This window comes from Gossypium hirsutum, chromosome A13, assembly GCF_007990345.1.
Source record: "Gossypium hirsutum isolate 1008001.06 chromosome A13, Gossypium_hirsutum_v2.1, whole genome shotgun sequence".
In the NCBI taxonomy this organism is placed as follows: Eukaryota; Viridiplantae; Streptophyta; class Magnoliopsida; order Malvales; family Malvaceae; genus Gossypium; species Gossypium hirsutum.
The window spans coordinates 106,219,670-106,245,898 of NC_053436.1; the positions used below are offsets into that span (position 1 = coordinate 106,219,670).

The window sequence follows — 26,229 nt, forward strand, 5'->3', positions numbered from 1 at the left end:
ACATACGTGTTAAATATTGATTGAATTGCACGATGTTTTTTGATTTAAGTACCGAAATAAACGTTAAAACCAAACTCAATGTTAAACGATATATTAACCCTATTTAAAAATATCATTTATCTATTTTAAACCAAATAAATTTAACCAAAAAAGAATTTTGTATCCAATAGATTGCCTAACCTTATAAAAAGCCACCATTCGTTTAGATTTGCGGTTATTGTTTTGACTTTTCTTTTACTTCTTTTAGCGGCTGTCGCTAAAAAAAGATGTCAATGGTATCATCCTCATCCCTCCAACACCAAAGGAAAAATGGAGTTGACACTTGTTCTTCCCATAAACCATTGAAAACCATTTTACGTTTCAAAAAAAACAAAATGGGGGGACGGTATAAAGATATACTCTAATAAAACAGCTAACCACAAACCTAAAAACACCGAGACTTATGGCAGACCACAGGGTTTTTCAACATGAACAACCCAGCTTCATTTCAACCTCATTACTAGCTCTCTCTCTCTCATTTACCTTTTTGTGTCTTGTTTTCAAGTTATTTATAAAGAAAGCAAATTTCCAACCAATAAACATTCCTATCCTTCTGAGCATAAACAGAAAAAAACAACTGATCTCCTCTTCACATTAATTTGTGTATCCATCCCTGTCTAATGGGAGACAGGGAAAACTAAGGTTATACATTGAAGAAAGAAGAAGCTCAAGAGGCAGAAAACACAGCGTCTTTGAATCAAGAGTTTTCTTCTTTCTTCTCTAATAAACGAAATAAAAACAAGTTGCTTTTGTCTTTTATCGTCTGTATCCAATGGCTTCTGATGGTGATATCTCTTTGGAGCAGATCAAAAACGAGAGTGTTGATCTTGTAAGCATGTTCTAGTTTAAACCCTTTTTTTTTTCTTTTGCATTTAAAAAATAAATAAATTGATGGGGTCTTTTTTTTTTCTTTTTTTTTTGTAGGAGAATATCCCTGTGGAAGAGGTTTTTAAGCTGCTGAAATGCACGAAAGAAGGTTTGACAACAGCAGAAGGTGAAACAAGGCTAAGCATTTTTGGCCATAATAAGCTTGAAGAGAAAAAAGATAACAAAGTACTTAAGTTCTTGGGGTTTATGTGGAATCCACTGTCATGGGTGATGGAGGCTGCCGCCATCGTGGCCATTGTTTTGGCCAATGGAGGAGGCAAGCCTCCTGACTGGCCAGATTTCATTGGTATCGTTACTTTGCTTTTAATTAATTCAACAATCAGTTTCATAGAAGAAAACAGTGCTGGCAATGCCGCTGCTGCTTTAATGGCTGGTCTTGCACCCAAAACTAAGGTATATTATACCTACATATATACATACATATATATTCATCGTCATAGTCATGGAGATTCTATCAACATCATGGTTCACTTTGTAGGTGCTAAGAGATGGGAAATGGAGTGAGCAAGAGGCATCAATTTTAGTACCTGGAGATATAATTAGTGTCAAATTAGGAGACATTATCCCGGCAGATGCTCGTCTTTTGGAAGGCGATCCACTTAAAATCGATCAAGCCGCCCTCACAGGTGAGTCCTTACCTGTTACAAAGAATCCTGGTGATTTAGTCTTCTCAGGTTCCACCTGCAAACAAGGTGAGCTCGATGCCATTGTCATCGCCACCGGTATTCATAGCTTCTTTGGGAAGGCAGCTCACCTCGTTGACAACACCAACAACGTTGGTCACTTCCAACAGGTACTTCTGATAGTGCAAAAATGTCCATCATGTCTTGCATTATGTAATAGTAAGAAGTAATAGTAACCCATTATGTTGCAGGTCTTGACATCCATTGGTAACTTTTGTATCTTCTCCATTGGAATTGGAATGGTGATTGAGATCATAGTGATGTACCCAATCCAGCATAGGAACTATAGAGATGGTATTGACAACCTGTTGGTGCTTCTCATTGGAGGAATCCCAATTGCCATGCCTACAGTTTTGTCTGTAACAATGGCTATTGGATCTCATCGTTTGTCAGAGCAAGGAGCCATTACCAAGAGGATGACTGCCATTGAAGAGATGGCAGGGATGGATATACTGTGTAGTGATAAGACCGGGACTTTAACCCTTAACAAGCTAACAATAGACAAGAATCTCGTTGAGGTGTTTATAAATGATATGGACGTCGACACTCTTGTGCTGCTTGCTGCCAGGGCTTCCAGGGTTGAAAACCAGGACGCCATTGATGCTTGCATTGTAGGAATGTTGAGCGACCCAAAACAGGCAAGGGAAGGAATCACTGAGCTACACTTCTTACCCTTCAACCCTGTTGACAAACGCACTGCTATTACCTACACTGACAGAAAAGGCGAGTGGCATCGTTGCAGTAAAGGCGCTCCCGAGGAGGTAAGACAACATCCGAAAACTTGGTTACACAATTGTGGTGTCTCAATATCCAAAATCCTAATTTTGGTTCGATGCAGATCATTGATCTTTGCGGGCTCACGGGGGGCTTGAGGAAAAAGGCGCTCAGTATTATCGACGGCTATGCCAACCGTGGCCTGCGGTCCTTGGGGGTTGCTAGACAGGTGGATGAACCCAATGCTAATACATACTTACGTGATTTCATATGAAAATGCCCATTTTGGCTAACCATTTTACGGTGTCTTTTTTCATAGACAATTCCGGAGAAAACAAAGGAAAGCCCTGGAGGACCTTGGGAGTTTGTGGGACTATTGCCTCTCTTTGATCCTCCTAGGCATGATAGTGCTGAGACTATTAAACGGGCACTTGAACTTGGCATCAGTGTTAAGATGATCACCGGTGACCAGCTCGCCATTGGCAAAGAGACTGGTCGGAGACTTGGGATGGGAACTGATATGTATCCCTCTTCTGCCTTACTTGGAGAGTGTGGGGATGAGGATATTGCTGCTATTCCTATTGATGACCTCATTGAGAAAGCTGATGGATTTGCAGGAGTCTTCCCTGGTAATTAGATTAATCATCTCAAGTTCATAAGTTTTCTATTTGTAGTTTCATCAAATTACTTAAAATTTGTTGTATGCAGAACATAAGTACGAAATTGTTGGAAGACTTCAAGAAAGGAAGCATATATGTGGTATGACAGGAGATGGTGTGAACGATGCCCCAGCACTTAAAAAGGCAGATATCGGCATTGCAGTGGCCGATTCAACTGACGCGGCTAGGGGTGCTTCGGACATAGTGTTGACTGAGCCAGGGTTGAGTGTGATAGTGAGCGCGGTATTGACAAGCAGATCCATCTTCCAAAGGATGAAAAACTACACCATCTACGCAGTTTCGATCACGATCCGTATCGTGCTGGGGTTCATGTTGGTGGCTCTCATTTGGAAGTTCGATTTCTCGCCTTTCATGGTATTGGTCATTGCAATCCTCAACGATGGAACCATTATGACTATCTCGAAAGACAGGGTAAGGCCATCCCCGAAGCCTGACACATGGAAGCTAGACGAAATCTTTGCCACTGGGGTTGTCCTTGGTACCTACATGGCTATTGTTACCGTCTTCTTTTTCTGGCTTGTTCATGACACTGAGTTCTTCACTGTAAGTGAATCACACTCTGAAACTCACGATTACCCTATAAATTCCAAAAAATATATGAACATTGTCTTTGATTTTTGCAGAGGACTTTTGGGGTTAAGCCAATCAATGATAATGAGGACGCACTTACTACAGCTCTCTACCTTCAAGTCAGTACTGTCAGTCAAGCACTCATCTTCGTCACACGGTCCAGGAGCTGGTCTTTCATCGAGCTCCCTGGTCCCTTGCTTCTCATTGCCTTCATTTTAGCACAATTGGTAAATCCATAATCATATATAGTCAAATAGCTCAATTGAATTAATGTGAAACCAACTTAATTGTATAATAAATTCTTGTGACTTGGTAAAAAAGGTGGCGACTCTGCTTGCTGTGTATGCAAACTGGGGATTCGCCAGGATCCAAGGCATTGGATGGGAATGGGCAGGAGCGATCTGGGTATTTAGCATTATCACATACATCCCTCTTGATGTCCTCAAATTCATCATTCGTTACGCTTTGACTGGTGATGCCTGGGGAGACGTAGTTCAGAGCAAGGTCAAACAACACCACCTGTCTTTTTTATTAATAAAGTTTATATCTACATTTTTTAAAACTATTTAAATAGTATTTGTCTCTGATTAAACTTGTCCTTAATTTTAGACTGCATTCAAGGGAGAGTCTGAGGTACAACTGACAACAAATTACCGTCCACTTCAAGGCGTCTCGTCCCCACCTGAAACCTGGTCCAATGATGAGCTTGTTCCAATTGTCTGATTTAGCTCAACAGCAGCAGCCTAAGAAGCGCGCTGATATTGAAAGGTATAGTCCACACTCCACAGCCAGGGATCTAAATTAATCCAAATTTAGCTACAGATATATATATAGTATACACACGTATTTGTTTGTTTATTTTTAGTTTATTTATTCATATATGTTAAAGAATCTTAAAATTGTGTTGACATTCTGTTTGTCTTTCATAAACAAGTTTATTTGGGAATATAAATAAATCAAACATTCTTATCTATAATTATATAGAGGGAGCTTGAAAAACAAATATAAATGAAATAAAAATCTAAATGTTCATCAAACGCTCTGTTTAAACCCTTGACTTTTCAATCATCGCTATTGAGAAGCATGATTTTACGAGTCTTTTTTCCTAAACAATGATCAGAGTTCTACATAGCTTTGGTTTGATAGGCTAAGGAAGCTCCACACACACAAGGGTGAGGTTGAATCAGTGGTGAAGCCGAAGACAATTAAATCTTGGTTTGATCCAAATACCTGGAGTATATGAAGCATGTGATATAGAAAAGACGACATCAGAAAGAAAAAAGTGCCCTGCTTTGTAAATATTTTGTTTTAATCTTTTAGAGGCAGGGGAAATGAGATTAGTTGTTTTTAATTGTATTAAAGGGGTTATTGTATCAAAATTTTTTTATAATTTATGCAACATTCATGTCTTTACAATTCAAAAAAAAAAAAAGGTTAAGGTCTACTATCTTTATTCTTCCATGAGGTTAGTTCAGAAGGGATAATCTGTTCATTACAAGAGAGGACAGCCTCCGCCGTCAACTTACCTAGCCAACCATGGTACAACAATCCCCTCGAACCGAGCCCCCCAAGTAACCAATACTTGCATTTAAGATCATTGCCTAAAATATTGTTGACACATCCCAAAAGCGGAAGTGATCCGTGAGGAGTGAGTGGTGGCATTGCCCTTAAACCCGCCCTTGCTCCGGCAAAACTCCAGCTCGTTATACCAGGGTAAATAGCAGATGCTTTCGGAAGAAGCTCTTGAAGAGCATCGGAAGCTTCATCTGTTGAGACATTTGATGAAGAATTTCTTGACTTCCATTCCCATGTCGAACCCAAATACAAACTACGGTTCCCCTTGATAGCAAGCCATGCATCTGATAATATTGAAGGTCCATGGTCTGGATAATCTTCCCTGAAAGAACATTATTTTTAGAAATTTGAGGATGAACCCCAAGGCTATCACTAAAGTTGGTAACTTTAGAATTACAGCATGATTAGACGGCATGAACATGATACAAGAAAAATAACTAAAACATATATACAATGCAAATAATTCAAATGTGTTAAAATCTATAAAAACGAATTATTAATATATAATACATTCAACATGATTATAACACAAGTACCCGAGCTGCCAAATCCAGGTTAGGATTAGCCGGTTAGGGGTGCTTTATAAAAGCCAAAGTAAGCTAGAGTCGTCATTTGCTATGCCATGTTTCATCCTCTATACATGAACTCACACTCAGTAACCATTTTGAGGTTGACTGTATGTGGAACTACAGTTTCATGTGAAGACTCCAAGCCATATTTCATATCTGAAACTATTGCCTGAATTACCAGCCCTCAAGTTTCATAATGCAAGTGAGAAGCCTTACCCTATCTTATCAGGCAGTTGTAAGTGCAAAATAACACCTCTACATGTCCTCAAAGGAAGCTTCCCTGCAAGCTCCGGAAGCAAGTCTGCTTTGGCACCTAAGCATATTATCACAGCATCATATTCTCCTAAAAAAAAAAAAATACAAGCATAGATTAGAGCACATTTGGTTCACTGGAATGAAATGGAATAGCCATTTATATTAGTACAAACATGCTGAAAACAAGAAAGAAAAATAACCCTCCCTGAAAGAAACAAAACCATTCTCCGGAGTCCACCAGAGTACGAACTTGTTCTCAACATTTTTTCCATCACCATGTCTAAGAAAGCATTGCTTACCTTCTAATTCACGGAGCTCGTAAACAGATTTCTTCTGCAAACAAAGATTTTTCTTTCCAAAGCTGGAAGCAGATAATTCCTTCACTATATTTTGACAAGCTAAAAAGAGTGCCTGGTAGAATAACAAAAAGAAAAGGACATTAGCAAGAACACAAAAATGGAACTGATAGATAATGTCAAAGAACAAAAGCCTAGTTATCCTTACATTGAGATAATACTTAGAATTCACATTTATAGCTTCAGGCATATAAAAAGCCAAGTTGAAAGGCATATGTATATGGGGTACAAGCTTTTCAGCAGCATTCTTATCAATGATCTCTATTTTGCAATTGGCAAGGCAGTTCTTAGCATTCTGATTTCACCAAGATAGAAAACCCAACATTAGACAATTGATGATACATATATATATAAACATGTATATAACATACATATATAAACATATATATACATATACATATATATAAATAAATCAATTAGCGCTGCATTAACAAGGGTTCAGGAATTACATCATTCAATACATTCAAAGTCTTCATGTTTGTGGCAGGTCTTATAATGCCCCTATGAGCACAAATTAATAGAAATGCCTTTAAACAAGCAAATATAGTAAAAAGAGGATAAAAATTAGACATTTGCATGTGAAATGAAGAACAAAAACAAACCTTCTCCGGTCTAAAATCCCACCAAAATCTTGATCAAATTCACCACTTAAGGAAACAAAATCCTCCTCGGAACTAACGGCTTGTTCTGCAATGCTTAAGAGCTTCATACATTCTTTCCAACACTCGGCACCTCTCCATAGAAGCTTAACTGCCAAGCATATTCACTGAAAAGCTCAACAGGGCAGAAAAGCTACAAAACATGGCCAAAAAAGGACTTGGGTTCTTTTCAAAGCTTAAAGAATTAGCATACATTGAAAGGAGTTGATGCAAAACCTTTAGGAGAATAGGGGTGGAGGAGTCCCCCAGAGACTCCTGAAGCGCCTCCACCAATGCCCATTTCATCATACAAGTCAATGTGCAGGTTCAAATCCTTAGGACTCTCCTGGAAAAAGGCAATGCGACAACAATCAGAGAGTTCAAAAGAAACCCATTAATGGGAAGTGGTAGAAGATTTAGAATTACAAGGCAAAAGGAGTGTACCTTGAGTAAATGCCAAGCAACGGAGAGACCAGCAAAACCAGCACCAAGAACTGCATATCTGCATCCATAAACAAATGGAGAACGTTGAAGTTTAGAGTTTAAGTGTAAATATGAAGTGAAGGAAAGAGTGGAGTAGATTAAAGGAACCTGAGAGGACGATGGGAGAGAGAAGAGAGAAGCAAGGGAGAAGAGAGTTTGGCAGAGTGGGTTAAGGGAGATATTGAAGAATCGAAGAGAACCATCTATTGTTGTGAGGGGGGTACGAGGTTAGGGTTGTAAAGATAATATGATTGTCCTATTGGCTATGGTGGGTTTGCAGAGGACAATGGAACGAGACTCTCCTGCGTCTTGTTTCAGAATAACTTGTGGACTCTTCTAGCCTCCCGTAAATGGAGATAAGCAGAAGTAGTTCTTTTGGAAGGGCAGAGCGGAGGTGACTAGGTGGAGCGAGTATGGTGCATACGGGAACTCCTTCCTTCGATTCGATAATTATTAATTGAGTTGTCATTTGGGTGATTTAAGCATTATAATGTAATAATGTTGATGTTAAGAGTGAATTTTTTTTTATTTTATATTTTTTGACAATTTAAAAAAAAATCAATTAAGCAAAATTTTCTTCACCCAATTAAATTTCGGAATTAATAAAGCTAATTAAATAGGTCAACATATTGTGTCTAGGTTTATTCGTTTTAAAGTTCAATTTTTTACATATTATTAGAACTTACAAAAAATATTAAATAAAGTTAAAAAATAAAAGTTAATAAAAACTATCTAAAAATTAAGTATAAAATAAATCTGGACAAATAATTATTTAAATTCAGTACAACTCCAAATTCATTCAAGACAATAATTTAATTCTATTGATGCATTTTAGATTTATAAAAAATAAAAAACATTTATAATATAAATAATTTTAGTTATTTTTAAATGTATGAATATTTTTTAAAAAGCTTTACACCGACCCGATTTGGGAATTGCTCCTTTCCGCCCTTGGTGGATCTTGAGGTTGGTTTGTCCTTTTCAGGTTTTTGCCCTCAATTACTTTTTTTCTTAATTGTTGAAAAAAAATAATTCAGTCTCGAGACAATCCATCCACTGAATCCATTAAAATGTAAGATCAAAACAAGTTGCAGAGACGTACAACATAACATTACACAAGTTTTTGTTAGTCCGGTCATTCATGATCAAGACCACCACTACAACTGGAATTTGGAACTTAATCTTGCAATTAAACTGCTGCCCTGATAATTTCGGTTCCAAACATTACAACCGCAAGATTTATACTTTACGAACGATAATATGCCTTTCTCGTTGATATTCAACTTCACCTCTCTGGTGCATGATTAGAATGGCTCTCCTTACCTGCCAATTATAACATCAACCATGTTACAAATTCAAAGCTTACTTTTTTAACTCTTCGCTAAGAATACTAAAATTAAATTCCTACAATGACTCGGTTTTTAACTATACTTACGATTGACTCATTCATCCCCATTCTAGTAAGATCATCAATCAGCCTTCTTTCTGATATGCGATTTCCGATTCCCAGTCTTCTCTTTATCTGGTTCTCCGCTTGCTATACATGTACCGAATTTTGTTAACTTAAGAGAAGATCACAAGAATACAAGAACAAGTTCAGCAAGAATGTCTACAAACCTTAATCTCATTGGCCATATCAGGAGTGATATTAATATGTTGGTTTATTCCAGAACGTGCTGCATCCATGGTGGAAATTTTGAAAAGTCTCAATGCTTCAGCTACATCACCTTCAGTGGCAACATGTGACCTGAAATACATTTTAAATGTTAAAACGGGGCAGAACTTTATTCTTTTTATACAAAAACAGGCCACTAAATATTATTCCAATTATCAAAATAAGTCAAGTTCCAGTTCGAATTTAGTTTTAAGCATTCACAACTTGATTTTGCTAGATCCAATACTTACAATTTCATTTTCGCAAGAGCCTCGCTTAACCTTATGATGGCCTCCAGCTGCCTCACAGTGATGGGAATTGCGGCACTCTCTCCGGTCTCATTTGCTTGTTGCCTCATGCCCTACAATAGTAACCCATGTTGATGACAAATGTTAGCTAGCACACTAAAACAACTTGAGATTATTTTAAAATCACTTTCACAAGTTCTCATGATAATGGGCGGTAAGGGCTCCTTGATAGTTTAATTCAGACTTGAAAAAAATAATTCTAGCTAAAGTTTGAGAATACCCTTCTGATGTCAACATAATCACTCTGGAGTTTAGCACATGCAGCTTCTGAAAGCCGAGGATGGCATTCTGATCGACAGTATTGTATATACCTGTAAATTTTGATTCAATTTAGCAGCATATTCAGTATGGCATAAATATTCAACATGGCCAGGTGACTTCATTTTATTTATTAAAAATAAAATGCGACTATTTTACATGTACCTTTTCAGCCAATTCTCTTCTTTAGAAGTTCTACTATCATTGGATACTGTCTGAGCTGATGCATGAACTTTTATGATATGACTTGCTATTGTCTGTAAAAAGGATAGTGGAAGTCAAAGCCCTTGGCAAAGGCTAGTAATACATGTAAAACTATAAGTGAGAGCTTTTGTTTTATCCTTGTAGCATTAAAACAGAAAAATTACTGCTTAATCAAGAATTGTTCTGACAAACAATTCTCAGTTAGCTGTCATTGTAGGGGGAATCTAAGGTGAGCTAAATAACAAAAATACCTTGTCTTGGTCATACATCCTGATATCCTTTACAATGAAGATCAAGTCAAATCTTGAAAGAATTGTAGTCTGCAAATCGATATTATCCTGTGCTGTCTGCAAGGTGATTACATTTCTTTCAGTTTCTTCGTAGGAATAGCAAGCATAAATTTGAGAAATTGACAAAAATGAAACAGGAAGTGCAGCTACTGACCTTAAGATCATCATAACGTCCTGAAGGAGGATTAGCAGCTGCAAGCACTGAAGTTCTGGAATTGAGAACAGTAGTAATTCCAGCTTTGGCGATGGATATTGTCTGCTGCTCCATAGCTTCATGAATAGCAACCCTAGGCAAAACAAAGCAAATCTTCATAAGCATCATAAATGGTAAAGCCTAACAAGTTTTGACATTAATTTAACTTACCTATCCTCTGGTCTCATCTTATCAAACTCATCAATACATACAACACCTCCATCTGCCAAAACCATGGCTCCACCTTCAAGATAAAACTCTCGCTGACATTTCATAGATACATAAATAAATGTGAGAAACTTTTGCATAAAAAAGGGCAGAGGGAAAAGAAGGAAACTTTTCTCCAAATCAAAGAAATTTGTGAAACAAAATTCTTTTCACTAGATGCCATAGCACACCAAGAACTTACAGAGCTACTATCTCGAATAACTGAAGCTGTAAGACCAGCAGCTGATGAGCCCTTTCCAGAAGTGTAAACAGCTATTGGAGCTGTCTTCTCAACAAACTTGAGAAACTTTACAAGGTAACCATAAAACAAGCACCAAATTGTGTGAGAAGCACTAGAAATTATAGTATGAAAGAACTTCAATTAAAAAAACCTGTAGAAATATCCTAAAATAAAAAGTAGAACAATAAAGACAGGGCAAAAGGTGATGGTGAAGCATTGCAATCTATTTCAGCAACCTCAACCATCAAAGATATATGTAACTAACCTGTGACTTGGCAGTAGAAGGATCACCAAGAAGCAACACATTAATATCACCTCTTAGCTTCACCCCATCCGGCAAATTCTACGCATTAATGAAACCAGTTATGATGACAGTAGATAGTAGGAATACTGAAGGGTAGACGTTTAAGGATATGAAACTTACTTTCCTGGCTCCTCCAAAGAGAAGACAAGCAACAGCCTTCTTGACATCTTCGTGACCAAATATGGAAGGAGCAACCTTGGAGCATATGCCTTCATATGTATCTTGATTTGAGGCAAATTTTTTGAACTCTTCTACCTGTGAATGATAATTTACATGGCGATGATGACAAAGGGAATCCATAGTAACTTTAGTTTAGTACTTGGGCAGAAAAACCCAAGTCATACAAGTTAAATTAATCAACTCAATTCATAAATAAGTTGCCAACAGCAGGAACATAACAGTAGCACGATCATGCATATAGTTCACAAAAAAGCAAAAAGAAGCATGATGATGGCAAAAGATGCAGTGAAGTGGGGATGCAACTTCTTAAGAAAACAATATTAATGATCACTTTGATATTTACCTCTTCTTGGGTGAATGTGGCAGGTCCTCGAGAGCTGGCTTCATTCGTCTCTTCCATTCCCACTATCCGGATATAAGGCTGCCTAACTGCAACTGCGCCTTTATGGCTACATAAATCACACAGAATCAAAATCCCTATTAGAAGAGAAAGATGAGACTAGATATACAGGAAACAGTCAATTGAAGATAAAGTGACTTACTTGGTGGATGAATTAGAAGCTTGAAAGATACTATAAATTCCCATTATTGTCAACCTCGAGCCAGGTACAATTGTTTGAACCAAATGACGGTCCACCGAAAGCAACATGTTTCTAGGAAGCTCACCAGTAGGTACATCCTTCAAATTCAACATGAATGCATAATCCAGTCAATTCTATAACTTTTTTTCGTACCTTGTTCTCTTAAAATCAAGAGCATTACCTCTGGGTTCTCTTGCAGTTTCAAAGTTTGTTGATCAACATATTTGCTCTTATCAGGAACAATGAGCCATGGATCAATAGGGCAAGGTTCTTCTCCAGGCTACAAACATTTCATAACTGCTGTCAAAGCTATAATATGAAATAAGTATTATCAACAACTCAAATTTTGATTAAAGAATAAACCTGTGGAACATGGTCACATGATCGTGGAACAATTGCCCCGCCAAGACCTGGACGGCAGGGAACTGCCCTTGCACTTTTACAGTTCTTACAGATTAAATGCACGTAAGTAGCCTTTGCTTTAATCCTTGAAGCAGCAATGGTAATTCCTGATATCTTAACTAGTTTTGATATATATTGAGCCTAAGAAAATTGAACAAAAAAATCAGTCAATAACTGAAAATAACCCATTCATTTCATACTAATATATCAAACAAACTCTCAAACTTACCCCGAGTGAACGCATTGAAACCGGATCCTCCTTTGACGTAAGCAATATTTGAACCTCGCCTGTCTGTGGCTCCACCATTTCCCCTGAATCTCCTGCTACTTTCATCTTCAAACCCGCTAAAACCTCCGCAGCCGCCGTCTCAAACTGCACCAATTGTTAAGAAGCAAAAACGTTAAGCTAATAGGATATATTTTGATAAAATTGATAGTGAGATTCGTGAGAATGTTTTACCAGAGGCAGGTAATCGGAGGGAGAGGAACGAAGGAGGGAAGGCAGATCGGAGTCGAAGGAAAGAAGGTCCTCAAGATGGACCATTAGGAATTTAGGATTATTGACGAGGCTCTCCCTGTACGGGAACACGTTCTTCTCCTTCTCAAAATTTCTGATGAACTCCTTGAATTTAAGGAGAACGGAGTGGCGGCTCGCCGTGGTGGATGCTGCAGCCGCTTCCGCTTCCGAGGAGGCTTCCGTGAATTGAGCCTGATTGCTGTAGTAAACGGCTCCTTCGTCCCATCCCGACATTTTGTTTCTTCTTTGTTTTTCCCCTTCGATTATCTTCTCTCACTCTCGCTGAAAAAGAAGCAAATATCGTTTACTCAGAGGCCACTTTTTCCCTCTATGTTTATTACCCACCAGGGTTCTTCTTGGCGGGAAAGGTATGGTGTTTTTGGCGGGGAAATGCCTCAGCACGTGCATAAGACATGCGTGAATGTAGATTAGGCTGATGTTGAGTACATTTTATGGGCTTGGGCCTGTCTTCCTTGTACCATTCCACGAGGCCCGACAAACTATGATTTTTGTTGAAATGCTAAACTTAAAATAGTAAAAATCATATTATTTTAAGTTAAATTTATTGTGTATTTTTCTTTTTTAGATTTTATATAAAAATACAAATAAAATAATAATTTTTATTTTAAAATTTAATTGGTTGTTATTAATTTTACTGATCAATTAAACATAAATACATAATACGACGTGTAACTTGATAAATATATATTAATTTATTGCATGAAACTTGATGAATATGAATACATGAAAGATTTTGGTAGGGGTTAGTTGAGTCTGGTCTTTAATTGCTGTTAGTAGCATTTTCTGTTGAAAATGGTAGCAAACATTTGCTTTATTCGATGAAATGGAAATCTTACTTGTTAAAAAAAATTTTGATTTTGATTCAATTATATACCTTTAAAGAAATGAGTACAAATATTTATTTTTATATTTGATTAATATAATTATTTATGTATACAATAAATCTACATAAAATGGTACTAATTTAATAATATTGTAAATGATTTATGAAAATTGAATTAAGTCAAAATTTGATATATAAAAATGCACAAAATCAAAATTATGAATCAAAATTTATGGTGTTATATAAATATATAGTTAATTTCTTGAGATCATCCTCGAAAAATTGATTAAAACTCTAGGGGAATAGTGGAAGATAAGCTTGGAGGAAGAGAAGGAACAGTTTCAGTAAGCTGCATAGACTGTTTTGGACATGCTTGATGACACGGATACTGAAAATTTTAAGCTCTATATAGTTTCCATGACCACCTTCCCGTTATTTTCATGGATAACCTAATAACTGAAGATGGATTAATATTGGGAAATAAGTACACCCCTATACTACCATTAACATTGACGCATAACTTATTAGACATTTAGCATCATCACTTAAACAGATCAATGTGTGGATACCAACCCAAAATTTACTTTAATCTTTAAACAACGAATAAGTGATCATTCTCTCTCAGAACATTCAGTTCTTCAACTTTTGAGCCATCAGCCATAAGAATAGTGCTCCCTCTCTTTCCAAATTTCTTCTCTGCATTAACCAAATATAACCAAATTCAGTATCCTGCATTACTAAGTTTGTTAACTTTTCAATCATGTGAATCAATGAAATTAGCTTTCTAAATTTTTTTATACTATATGTTAAGTGTTTTTAGTCTATGGTGTGAAGTGATATGGAAGTGTTTTCTATTGGTTTAGTAGGTTTAGCTAGTTAGCTTCATGTTCGAGGCCTCAAGATCAAATCTTTCAGCATGCAGTCATGTTATTGATCACCTTCTCTAAGGAATGAGTTTTAATTGGGTTAGCATGTCAACTAGAAGTTCAGTAAACAAATGTTCGCTTTTTAAGAAGCTTGTCATACTATAATACCTGCTAGATTGAAGAGGTCTTGAAGTGAGTCAGGCAAATACACGAGCTTTCCCAATCTGTCACTAGACGTTCCTTCGCTTGGATGATGCCCATGAATTATCACCCGGATTGTGCTTTCACCAGGAAGACTGGAAGTGCCTGTTCTTCCTGCAAAACAGTGGAATCAGTAAGTTAGAAATATCTACATATTATGATTTATGAAACGAACATATATCTGGATTTATCTGACGAATTGTTCGGTATAGGTATAGCCTGTCGTGCAATCGATGAGCTTGAACTTTTAGATTGACTAGATAGAGAAAACTATTGACATCATTTTAAGATCATTTCTATCATTCAAGGTATATGATAGACTCAATATCTTCCTCTCAGAATTTCAGATTGGTTCATATGCTCAAATATGCTAGTCAAGAGTCAATAATACTAGGGAAAACAAGTGAATGTGTCGACAGCTTATTATATTATAATAGTCAGTTGCAGCTACCATAGGTTCTATTAATTATCAGTTTTATGGTTCTTTGGCTATGCATCCACTTATTGTGTGGGCTTATCATATGATCTAGATGGTATATGCTTGAAATTTCTTACTTCTATTATACATTCTTAATGATGGTGCTCTTTATTTACCTTCTGGATTTGCATCTTGGGATTCCAATGTTTCTCTGTTTTGTTGCTCCTCATTTTGTTCCGTAGGCTGCAAAGGAACATAATAAAATCTCATCTTCTTACATTTCTCTAATAGGTTCAACTTTAGGATGAAAATATACCTTTTGATTCTGGTCTGCCAACAATTCTGTTAGGAAAGGAATCTCCTGTAGGACATCTTCTTTTAAACCTTGCAAGTACTGTGAATAAAGGAGTCAGAGTAAAGAACTACTCTTGAATTTATGGACAAGAGTGACAAGACTGTGTATTGTGCTTTGAATTGTTGTGAGGTTTCATTGCTTACTTTTACCCCCAAACTAATCATGGAACCATTTATTCAAATTTATATATCTCTTAACTAAAACGTTTTCTTTAACAGCTTTAGGCCCTATGTAGATGATTTCCTCTAAAAAATTGCTTTCACTTATAGGTCACATCTTGAATCCCTTTTGCTTTTGTAATTTTTTTCCCCTGATACTGTAAACCTGACTATAAACTGTCTATATATAGAGAGAGATGAAGTTTACAAACCTTCATGAAGTTAGCAATAATAATCTTTCCATCTTCACCCTGTGGTTGAATCATTTGTTTGAAATGGTGATGACTTATCCGAACAACCTGGGAGAGCCTCTTCGTTCTCACTGTAAAAGGTTGGGGAATATTGAAAATTACGCCAATTTCTCCTGCCATATCTGCAGCTCCTAGCTTTGACAAAAACTTGAAAAAAGGAAAGGCAGGAACTTAGTTCAGACAAGATATGGAAAGAAAGAAAGAAACATGCTTTACTTTTAACATCACATGTATGACCTGTAATGTCTTTTTCACTCTTATGGTCTCAAGAAAGTAATTTCTTATTATCAACATGCATTTGGGTCTCTTGACCAACCATCATAATGTTTCTTCATGATCATATGCTGTCTTTCTGATCTATGGTGTATGCAGCAATTCATCATGTGCATTTTTTTAGGCTATTAGTAAAAGATGTCGATAATTGACTTGCTTTGTTTCTAGTTCCAGGTTGATATTAAAACAAAGCATCCTTCACTTTGTTCATCTTTCAACAGTATCTCTGGTACATGCAGAAAATCGTACTTTGATAGAGCCTACCCCACTCCCGCCTCCAGAAACATTAGAAAGACCAAAAGCAAAAGGAAAATCTGTAATTGTAGTTTCCTTCACATTTTTTCTAAGTCAATAGGAATATTATTTGTTTTTCTGACTCTCCTTTTTTTCTGGAAGTATTCATGTTTTACATCTTAAACAAGATAACCATTAACCCTCCAATGACCTTCGAAAGGCATGGAAAAACTTCAAAAAGAATTGAACATACTCGCATTAGTTACATTCTTGTATTTAACATTTACACCCGAGTATGAGTAATATAGAGAATATTATGCTCCAAGTCTATAAATGCAATCCTTATGAAGTTATACACTTAGCAAAAGACATACCTGTTCCGTTCCGTTCTTGTATGTGAGCAAATCCTACAGTTTCAGAAAGTTTAGGTTTTGTATCTCAGGTTAAATAGTAGGCATAAACATTCGAAAAATAATGATAACATACCACTGCTCCTGAGACTAGAATGTAGAAATCTGTAGGTATTTCATTTTGTAATATAATTTCCACCTTTGGAGGAAAGTATTCTGCTTTCATGTCAGACACCTGAAAGCAGAAAATGCCATAGCTGTTTGGTATCATCATAGTTTTTCGATAGTAAGGTGGACAACTTTCGATTACCATTTCATGACTGACATCCACTGTTAATATTGGAATATAATTTTATCATGGTGAAAGATATTTTCTAGGTCGATGAGGCATTGGCCTCTATGCTATTGCTAACCCGATGTGTGTTGAACAAAACAACTAGAATCAGAGTTTGATCTGACTCAATGTCATAGGGCAGTTTTTTTTTCCTTTTTTGAAATATATTAAGGTTGGGGATGAGTGAATTTTTTTCATTAAAGTTTGCTGAGTTGGATTGAAGACGGATAAAATGAATTTGTCCCGCTTCACCCTAAGATATAATGGAAGGCTCTAAATTTGGATCCTCTGCGTGACAACATATAAAAGAAATGGAAATATCGGTACCAGTTGAGAAACAAGGTCCTCAGAGACTCCATTGAATAGGTAGCTTTTCTCGACAGTTCTACGGAAAAGGTGTTGGGCAATGCTGGATCTTATAGCCTTAGGCAGGTCCTGTAGCACTTCTTCTTGTTGTAAGTCTGCTGTCTTGAACTTGAGCTGCATGTGTGCCATCATTTGTTCTCTCAACCCTTCTGGGAGTCTATTTTTGCTTGCATAACGCAATAACTCATTCAGAGAATCTCTCTGTCAAAACATAATCTTAGTTTATTCCCTCATTTATGATATGTTTGCATAAAAATGACAGCAGTAGTGTTATGGTTATAGAGTCTGCATTGCATAAAGCTAATAGATTCCCACATAAAATCATCATTAACCTCTTATTTATTTTTTATTTATATTTCTGGATTATTATATGATACTAAATTTATATAGAAAAAGAACCCACATCTCTTATAGCCCCCTATGAAATGAGGCAAGAAAGCAAGCCATTATGAGCTCCGAGGACTAAGATGGAAACTTCAAGTTCATATCGGTGATGAGTTGTGAGCCGGAATGAACTTACTTTTTTTCTGTTAATCTATTGCTATATAGATGAGACTCTTCATTTTCCTTAAAATATTTATTTCTTAACACTCGTGTCCTACACACGAATATGGAATTATAACATCTAAGAATCTTCCAAATACATGAAAAACCTTGGAAGAATCTGACCATACCCAAGTGATATAGTCTAATATTATGTTAATGTTGTCTGTAAATGCAGGGAAAGCGGAAGAGGGAAATACCATGGCAAAGGTTCTGACAGCAGCATGAACGACCAGGTTAGTCATGTTACCGATTGTGTAGGCTGTAAGACCAATGTTGAATAGCATATAAATCATGTTAAATATCTTTTCTCCTGTGTTCACTGCATGCAAATCTCCATAACCGACTGTGGTGAGAGTGACAATTGACCAGTAAATGGAATAAGTGTAGCATAACCACACACTTCTATGCTTAAAATCTTCAACTGCAGTTCCAATCCATGTATTAGCTGGTGTTTTGTGGTGTCTGGCTAGCCAGTAATAGAAGCAACCAGCTGAGTGCACCGCAAATACTATGACCTGTTAGTAGATTGAAATTTAGTTGTAAAATGTATGGTTAGATGGGGTTAAAGTAATTAGGCAGTTTTTGTGCCATAGTTAAAAATTATAATTTAGTTAAATATACTATAGAATGAACTAATTCAGAATGAACTAATTCAATCTTTATACCTATGTTATTGGTGCAAACAAGTAAAATTGATAATAAAATATTAAATGTTGACAAATTTTTATTATATAATATTGAGTGAAGGAGAAAGATCCGTGCCATTGAATGTCAAACCAAAATTTTAATCACTATTCTAATTAAATTTTAGTGATATATATTGAAAATTCAACAAAACATATATAAATTTTATCTCGATATATATTTAGATCTTAAAAGTTCAATAGTTCATTTGCACCAATATTAAGCATATAAAGATTAAATTACTTGGTTCTCTAGTATGGAATTAAATTACAAATCTAACTATAATACAAAGATTACCTATACTTTAACCGGTTTGATGAACACCGGAGAATTAAAAGAAAAAGAAAGGAAAGGAAAACTCACACCGAGTAGTTTAAGAAGTCTTGTCCAAAAGTAGCTAAACCTTGTGTCCTTTTCTAACCTAATTGAAAATGTTATTCGAATTTAAGTGAGTCTTGGATAAAATATCTATTTAAGAAGTGTATGATTAAAAAAAAATGAAATGTATATTGTATATATTTGAAAGACAATATTTATATACAGAATATATATATAAATTATATGGATAATGTAGTTTAGAATAATATATGTTATAATTGTTCAGTTGGACATGATTTTACCTTTTGAAGAATTCACTAACACGCCAAAGACGCCATAGACGAAGCTAGTTGAGGAAACCAAAAACTTCACCATCGTGCCAAGTACCGGTAAAAATTCTAAATATAAACTGATATGGTAGAGTTGATGCTATATCCATAAAGAACCACACTCTTGTCACATATTTGAAGAATAGAATCACAAATTTTATTTAAATGTTACAACATTAATCTATGCATACATATATAAATCTTTTTTTTAACAACTAATGTATATAAATCTTTTAAGGGATGAGAGATTAAATAATTTATATCTTGTACTATACAAGTGACATTAGTTTGTGCAGATTATATATATACTTGATAGAATTTACAATATATTTAATTTATTGTGATAGAATAGAGTTATAAAAGAATAAAATAAGTAAAATAATAGTTGGGTTGAGTTAGATGTGATAGACTTGTAACTGATACTGCATTGTTTAGCTTATTGTATTGTTGCTAAGGAATATACGAGGGATAAATATAAAGTGATAGGTTTACTCTTAAATTGAATAATATAATTTATTTATATTATAGATTATTTTGAAAAAAAAAAAAAAGAAGAAGGAGGAGGAGGAAGGGCATCCAAATGCCCTTATGTCAAATGAATTCATCAGGCATCAATCAACGATTTTTTTTGGGTAGATTTTTTAATTGGTGGCTCAATTTTTAAGGTGTTTTTATTTTGGTCACTTAAAATAAAATTATTGTAATTTTATCATTTAATATTTTCATTTAATCACTCAAACCTTAAATATTTAATAGCAGTTAACTATACATGCCACATCATGTTTTTTACACTTTTATTTTAGCCACCCAAAAAAAATCATTTTTTAAGTATTAATCAGGATAAAAAAAGTTAAGAATTAAAATGAAAAATCGGTATAAACTAAAATAATACATTAAAAATTATTAAATTGCACTTGACTATCTCATTGTCGAAAATTCTAAAAGTTTTTAATATTAAAATTTTAAATTTCAAAACATCAAAATCAATTAAATAAAGGGTAAACTACATTGTTAGCCACTAAACTATGGGTTAGTTTTCGTTTTGGTCACTTAACTAAAAAAAGTTACAATTTGATCACTAAACTATTCGAAAGTTTTCATTTAAGTCACTGAATAGTTAAAATCAATGTTATATATTACTTTATTTGTTTGCACTATCTGCACCAATGGAAAGCCCTCTTTCCCCTTTTCTTCTACAGTTTAACTTTTTATTAAACAATTTTGGACTTCAAGTATCTGTGAATCAAACTTCAACCGTTTTTCTCTGATCTTTGACTTTAACCATCAAATCAACTTATATTTAAGGTATGTTCTTCTACTCGTTGATGGACACTGATCCACCATACTGATAATCGAATCGTCTCTTGGAACTCACTAGCGGAACTTTAAAAAAAAAACTTAACAGTTTAGCGACTCAAATAAAAACTTTGAATAGTTCAGTGATCAAATTGTAACTTTTTTCTTATTAAGTGATCAAAATGAAAACTTACATATAGTTTAGTGACTAATGGTGTAGTTTACCCTTAAATAAATTGTCAAAAAAATTTTATCCCTTAATAACATGAACTGATTTGTTACCATAATGTTGAAATTAATTAATTTAATCTCTTTCTAAATTTTAAGTCTTTATTTTATATTTTCATATTATTTGAGATCAACTCAATTAAAACATATTTAATAATTATCTACAAATTTTAAATTTATTTTTAATTATATAATCCTGGATCTTCTATACTAAGCTAAAAGTAAAGAAAAATCATTACAATAAATTAATTAATTGCTTGTTCTTCGTTTGGGTAAAGAAGTAATAAAAAAATTATATGTTTTGTTTGGCATGAAAGATAAAATTATTTAATTAAGTGCAAGAACTTTTCTTTTTCTTTTAGTTTAGCATAGAAGATTTAATATAATATAATCAAACAAAATTTGAGTTTCATAAATAATTATTAAAGAGGGGTTATTTGAGTTGATTTCGGATAATCTGGAAACATAAAATAAAAATTTTAAATTTTATAAGGAGATTAAATTAATTATTTATTTAACTAATTTTAATATTATAGTAACAAATTGGTTGACACTCTCAAGGGGTAATTTTTTTCAATAATTTATTTAATTGATTTTGATGTTTTGAAATTTAAAATTTCAATATTAAAATTTTTTTAGAATTTTCGATGAAAGGATAAACAAGTACAATTTGACAAATTTTTAATGCACTTATTTAGTTTCTACCTTTTTCACTTTAATACATAATATTTTTTTACCCCGATTAATACTTAAAAAATAATATTTTTGAGTGACCAAAATGAGAGTAACCTAGAAGTTGGGTGGCCAAAATGAAAATCTAAACATGATATGGCGTGTACAGTCAACCGTCGTTAAAGATTTAACGCTTGGGTGACTAAAATGAAAACGTTTTAAAAGTTGACTACTGAAATTGCAATGATTCCATTTTGGGTGGTCAAAATGAAAACGACCTAAAGGTTGAGTGACCAACTAGAGAATTTACCTTTTTTTTTGAAATACTTCATTGATGATTTTGATTTTAAGAGTTTATATATTGGGGGAATATTTGGTATAGTGGTAGTATTTTTTTTTCACAAGTAATCTTAAAAATTGATATGAGCCTCTTTTATTTAAATATTTTTTAATATTTTATTACAATATTATAACCTTTTAACCCTACTTATTCCACTGATAATATATTAAATAATTTCTTTTATTTATTATTTTTACCTCAGTAATTCTAAGAAATAAAAGCATAAAATCGAATTGAAAGGAAAGGAAATAAGATATGATAGTGAATAAAAGAATTACCGCAAAGCAATTTTTTTGTGATCATCAACAAGGAGATAGGTTGATTTATCCAAGTAAGCGACGAAGAAGGTGAGGACGATATCGATGGCAAAGAACACATCCACCACCATATCCACAATCAGTAGCGGTCCTCTTGCAGTTTTGTTGAAAGCTAACTCGAATACCGATGCCCATGCCGAGTATAATACCAACACTATCTGCACCATATTACATTTCTTTTTTTTTTTAACTACTTCATCTCACATAACATAAAATTAAATCAAAATTTTGAATTTAAACTTAAATTAAAATATTTTTTATTAATTAAATTGAATTTGCTTCAAATAGGTCATTTGATCAATAAATAAGTGTAGCTCAACAGTAAAAATATTATGAATGTCCTTTTAGTAAGAGTTAGATTATATTTTACTTTATTTACTCAAAAAATAAAAAAATTAGTTTAAACACATTAGATCTAAAAGCAAATTGATTTTTCTACTAAAAAACTCATTAACTTGTACTATTAAAAACTGGTCCGTGTACGTCAATATGAGGTACATGTGACACACCATGTGCCATTGTCTGGTTATTTTATTAGCCACATCAATTTTTAACAATAAAAATTGATAAAAATTTTAATAGAAATAATCAAATTACTCTTTTATCTAATGTATAAAACTAATTTATCTATTTTTAACAAAAAATAAAATACAATATAAATTTTAGTACAAAAATTTCTATAATATTTTTACATAACTGAATCTGATTTAATACAATTTTATGAGCCAGAACGAGGAATTAACAGCAAGGCAGGCAGCATGTGCGGGAGTCCCAACTATCAAAGAAATTAAAATTTTTCTAGATAAATTATTTTATATATGTTTCGCATCACATCATTCATGACCTCTTCTAATTAAAATAAAACATAACATTTTCTTTTCTCACATTATACCTACATTTAAACTAAACTTTCAAATTAAAAATGATATATCTTATTTTAATTGAGAAACTATAAATAATATGATAAAACGCAAAATATAAATAATATGATAAAACGGGTCTATAAAATATTTTTTCCAAAACTGAAAAATCCAGAGATCATATAAAAAGACTACATACACTGTAAATGCAAAAACTCAACCCTCACTTGTCAATTCCCTGCCATATTTAACCCAATTGATTAATCTTAGAGGTGCATGTGAACGTATTTTAATAGCCTAGATTCTAGAGCCTAATTACAAGATCCACTGTTTCGCAATCTTAAATCGTTTTTTATTGGTATAAACGAGGCATTCTAATGATGTTGATATTCAAACTTAAGTTTTGAGTTCTTAGGATTTTGGTTTTCATCTTTGATTCACACTTCACATAAATTATGTATGAGTTTTTGTATAGATTTATTTTAATTTAAATTTTATTACACGTGAGTTTTTATGTAAAGTTATTATTTAGATTATGTTGGATTTGTATTTTATTATGATTAATCCTATAAATAATGATTTAGATGTTATTGTTTTTTATTAATATGATGATACTTGTGTTTTACTTTAGAGTTTTTTAACACCATTCGATGGACCAAGTAATTTTCATATATATAGTAGTCGAAATTTGATCCTAATCCTGTATTTTGATGGAATTTGAGGTTTAATTATTATATTTTAAAAGTTGAAAAACAAATATTTTTATATTTTGGATTAAAAAAATTTAATTAAATTATTAATTAATATTATTTTTATCAACTCAAAATTTATCAACTTAAAAAAAAATTATATTATTTTTCACTAACCATATACCACATTATATGTTAAGTTGACAAAATTTGAATAACACTATTAATAATTTAAGCAACTTAATTTTTAATATATTTTAATAATAAAGACTAAAAATGATAACCACTCATAATATATTTTAGCGTATATAAATGAAAAATTATTTCACTCCCTACTAGTGGGAGTTTAAAAACTTCATATGGTTGATAAGGTAACATGTGGGTGTACGGTGTCATTACAATTACATAAAAGGACATGTCATATTTATTTATTATTCGTGGAATTAAAATATTTTGTGCATAATATATTAAATACTAAATTTTATGTCTATACTTATATTAATATTTTAATTGAGCTATTATCACGAGAACACCAATTCAATTGGGATATTATTAAAAATGTCTTTTCATATAGAAAATAATAAATATTAATATTTATATTAATACAATAAAATAGTACTATGGTAGAACTTGAACTTAGGTATATGGAAGGGAAAAGCTAGAATATAGTTTAAGGGGCAAATTTGAATAATGATTTTTTAGGGTCAAGAATCTTTTTTTTTTTACACAATGCCTAGAATTACTCTAACTCATCCTAATACTTAAATAAGAGGATAACGCGCTTCAGCACACTCAAATCTACATACTCTTGCATTAGCAACAATGCTCATTCCAATAAAGTTAAGACTCAATCGAAGCATGATAATTTTTTAACAATAAAGTATGGTTTTATTCTTATATGAATTTATAATTAAATCTATTTGTTGTATAATTTTTTTTGAGGGAGTCACAAATAAAATTCTTTAATCATTAAAAAATACAAATGGCAGCGTGTGCAAGCACGCTATAAACTATCTACGCATTGTATATCATTTCTAATTTTGAAGCCACACTGAGTATATCATATCTATACGCTTTGTTTTTCTTTTTTTGAACGTATGTTTACGTTTTTTCCAACATAACTTTGTGATGTTTTCGGGTAGTTTTGGCACCGGTTTTTAAATTTTCAAGATAGAATTTTCCAGATTGCAAAGAACTAACAGGTTTCCTAGATCTAAATCCATCATTCAAATATGTTTTTTTAACTCATCATAATCCTGCAAATTATTAATTTCAATCAAAACTATTTTAATTTCACCATTTACGCAAGAAACGGTCGAGGTAACCTAGAAAAGCAAAAAACAAAAAACGAAGCCATGAAACCTTGGAGAATAACAAGAAACACGAAATTTTCAAAAAAAAGGTTTTATTTTACCGTATTGTTAATTATCGAAACAGAAACAATATATATGAGAATAAATTAAGAAGAAATTAATGACTTACCGGTATCTCTGATCATAAGGAACAATAACATATTTGTTGAGGTGCGAGTAACCGTCATCGACGACAGTTCCAAACGCCGGCAAGATACTACTCGAAACGGTGGCCAAAGTCCTTATTTCACCGCTCGATCGTCGCCGAAAAAGTAACGGTAACGGAGACGATCCTATATCCGCCATTACTGTACGCGACATCTTAAGACTCTGGAGAGATCGAAACAAGGCTTTGGTAGCTGCTCGTTGATTTGTTTTATTAAGAGATAAGTTTTGGAGTTTAAATAATTAAGATCTGAGGAGAGGAAGAAAATGACTTGGACGAAGTTCATTACAATATTATGGAAAGGTGGCAATCAGCTTTCTGACTTTGAGATTCATATTTTATTGCTTTCCATAAATTAATGTAATGCAAAAGGGAAAAATATTTCGCATACCACCCGAGTTTTTAAGACTCCACAAGTGACGACTCTAGAAGTGACACAAGTGAGAGCTAACAAATATCCTATAAATTAGAGTAAAATATTAAAATATTATTTTTTTAAATTATTTGTAGAATAAAAAATATGTTGCTCGTATATCAAATACTCACATTCTAATAAATTAGTTTGCTTTACCTCGTTTTTAAATTGGTTAAAATATGTTGGCAATATTTGTATTTAGACAAAATTTGAAATTTAGTCCATACACTTAAAAAATTAAAAAATATTTAAGTCCATTAATTAATATTGTTAGTATTTTATGACAAAATTTGACAACATATTAATTAGATTACCCTCATATTACTTTGTATATGATTTGCACAAAATAAATATGTTAACACATCCTGACAAAAATTACAAATAACAATAATAACTGGACAATAATTTTTAAATAAAAAAATAAAAGTATTCAATTTTTAAAAGTATAAATACTAAATTTCAAATTATAGACGAAGGCTCCGTTTGTTTCACTGAAAATGACTTCCAGAAAATGATTTCTGAAAAATAATTTACTTTTCTGGAAAAGCTAATATTTTCTGGTGTTTTGAGGGATCTAT

At 33.5% G+C, this 26,229-nt stretch overlaps 2 protein-coding genes and 2 pseudogenes across 2 annotated transcripts; 1 reads left to right on the forward strand and 3 right to left on the reverse strand.

Annotated features, from left to right (window-relative positions):
• Positions 1-550: 550 nt before the first annotated feature.
• LOC107893418 (ATPase 8, plasma membrane-type-like) lies at positions 551-4,983 on the forward strand (annotated as a pseudogene).
• A 14-nt stretch (positions 4,984-4,997) lies between these two features.
• Positions 4,998-7,904, reverse strand: LOC107894464 (uncharacterized). Its single transcript, XM_041085597.1, has 9 exons — positions 7,559-7,904; positions 7,412-7,469; positions 7,205-7,313; positions 6,932-7,079; positions 6,779-6,830; positions 6,478-6,624; positions 6,273-6,384; positions 5,935-6,061; positions 4,998-5,471 (listed from the first exon to the last, which is right to left on the reverse strand). Exons 1-9 carry the CDS (start codon positions 7,651-7,653, stop codon positions 5,009-5,011), a joined length of 1,311 nt encoding a protein of 436 aa, XP_040941531.1. The 5' UTR covers positions 7,654-7,904; the 3' UTR covers positions 4,998-5,008.
• Positions 7,905-8,489: 585 nt separating this feature from the next.
• On the reverse strand, positions 8,490-13,128 carry LOC107893417 (DNA replication licensing factor MCM5). Its single transcript, XM_016818401.2, has 18 exons — positions 12,733-13,128; positions 12,502-12,645; positions 12,234-12,413; positions 12,052-12,150; positions 11,832-11,968; positions 11,633-11,738; positions 11,230-11,364; positions 11,071-11,148; positions 10,767-10,871; positions 10,529-10,620; positions 10,319-10,451; positions 10,126-10,221; positions 9,836-9,927; positions 9,633-9,723; positions 9,356-9,465; positions 9,068-9,197; positions 8,886-8,987; positions 8,490-8,773 (listed from the first exon to the last, which is right to left on the reverse strand). Exons 1-18 carry the CDS (start codon positions 13,021-13,023, stop codon positions 8,690-8,692), a joined length of 2,205 nt encoding a protein of 734 aa, XP_016673890.2. The 5' UTR covers positions 13,024-13,128; the 3' UTR covers positions 8,490-8,689.
• An 830-nt stretch (positions 13,129-13,958) lies between these two features.
• Positions 13,959-25,570, reverse strand: LOC107893416 (potassium channel KAT3-like; annotated as a pseudogene).
• Positions 25,571-26,229: the final 659 nt, after the last annotated feature.

Excerpts from the sequence above, each read along its gene's own strand:
- LOC107894464 (XM_041085597.1), bottom strand. The coding sequence starts at position 7,653 with ATGGTTCTCTTCGATTCTTCAATATCTCCCTTAACCCACTCTGCCAAA. Across the intron at positions 7,470-7,558 it reads CTCTCCCATCGTCCTCTCAG|ATATGCAGTTCTTGGTGCTG; the intron begins GTTCCTTTAATC and ends TTATGGATGCAG. Across the intron at positions 6,831-6,931 it reads GGGATTTTAGACCGGAGAAG|GGGCATTATAAGACCTGCCA; the intron begins GTTTGTTTTTGT and ends TTGTGCTCATAG.
- LOC107893417 (XM_016818401.2), bottom strand. The coding sequence starts at position 13,023 with ATGTCGGGATGGGACGAAGGAGCCGTTTACTACAGCAATCAGGCTCAA. Across the intron at positions 12,646-12,732 it reads CCTCCGATTACCTGCCTCTG|TTTGAGACGGCGGCTGCGGA; the intron begins GTAAAACATTCT and ends CAATTGGTGCAG. Across the intron at positions 10,452-10,528 it reads AAGATGAGACCAGAGGATAG|GGTTGCTATTCATGAAGCTA; the intron begins GTAAGTTAAATT and ends TGTTTTGCCTAG.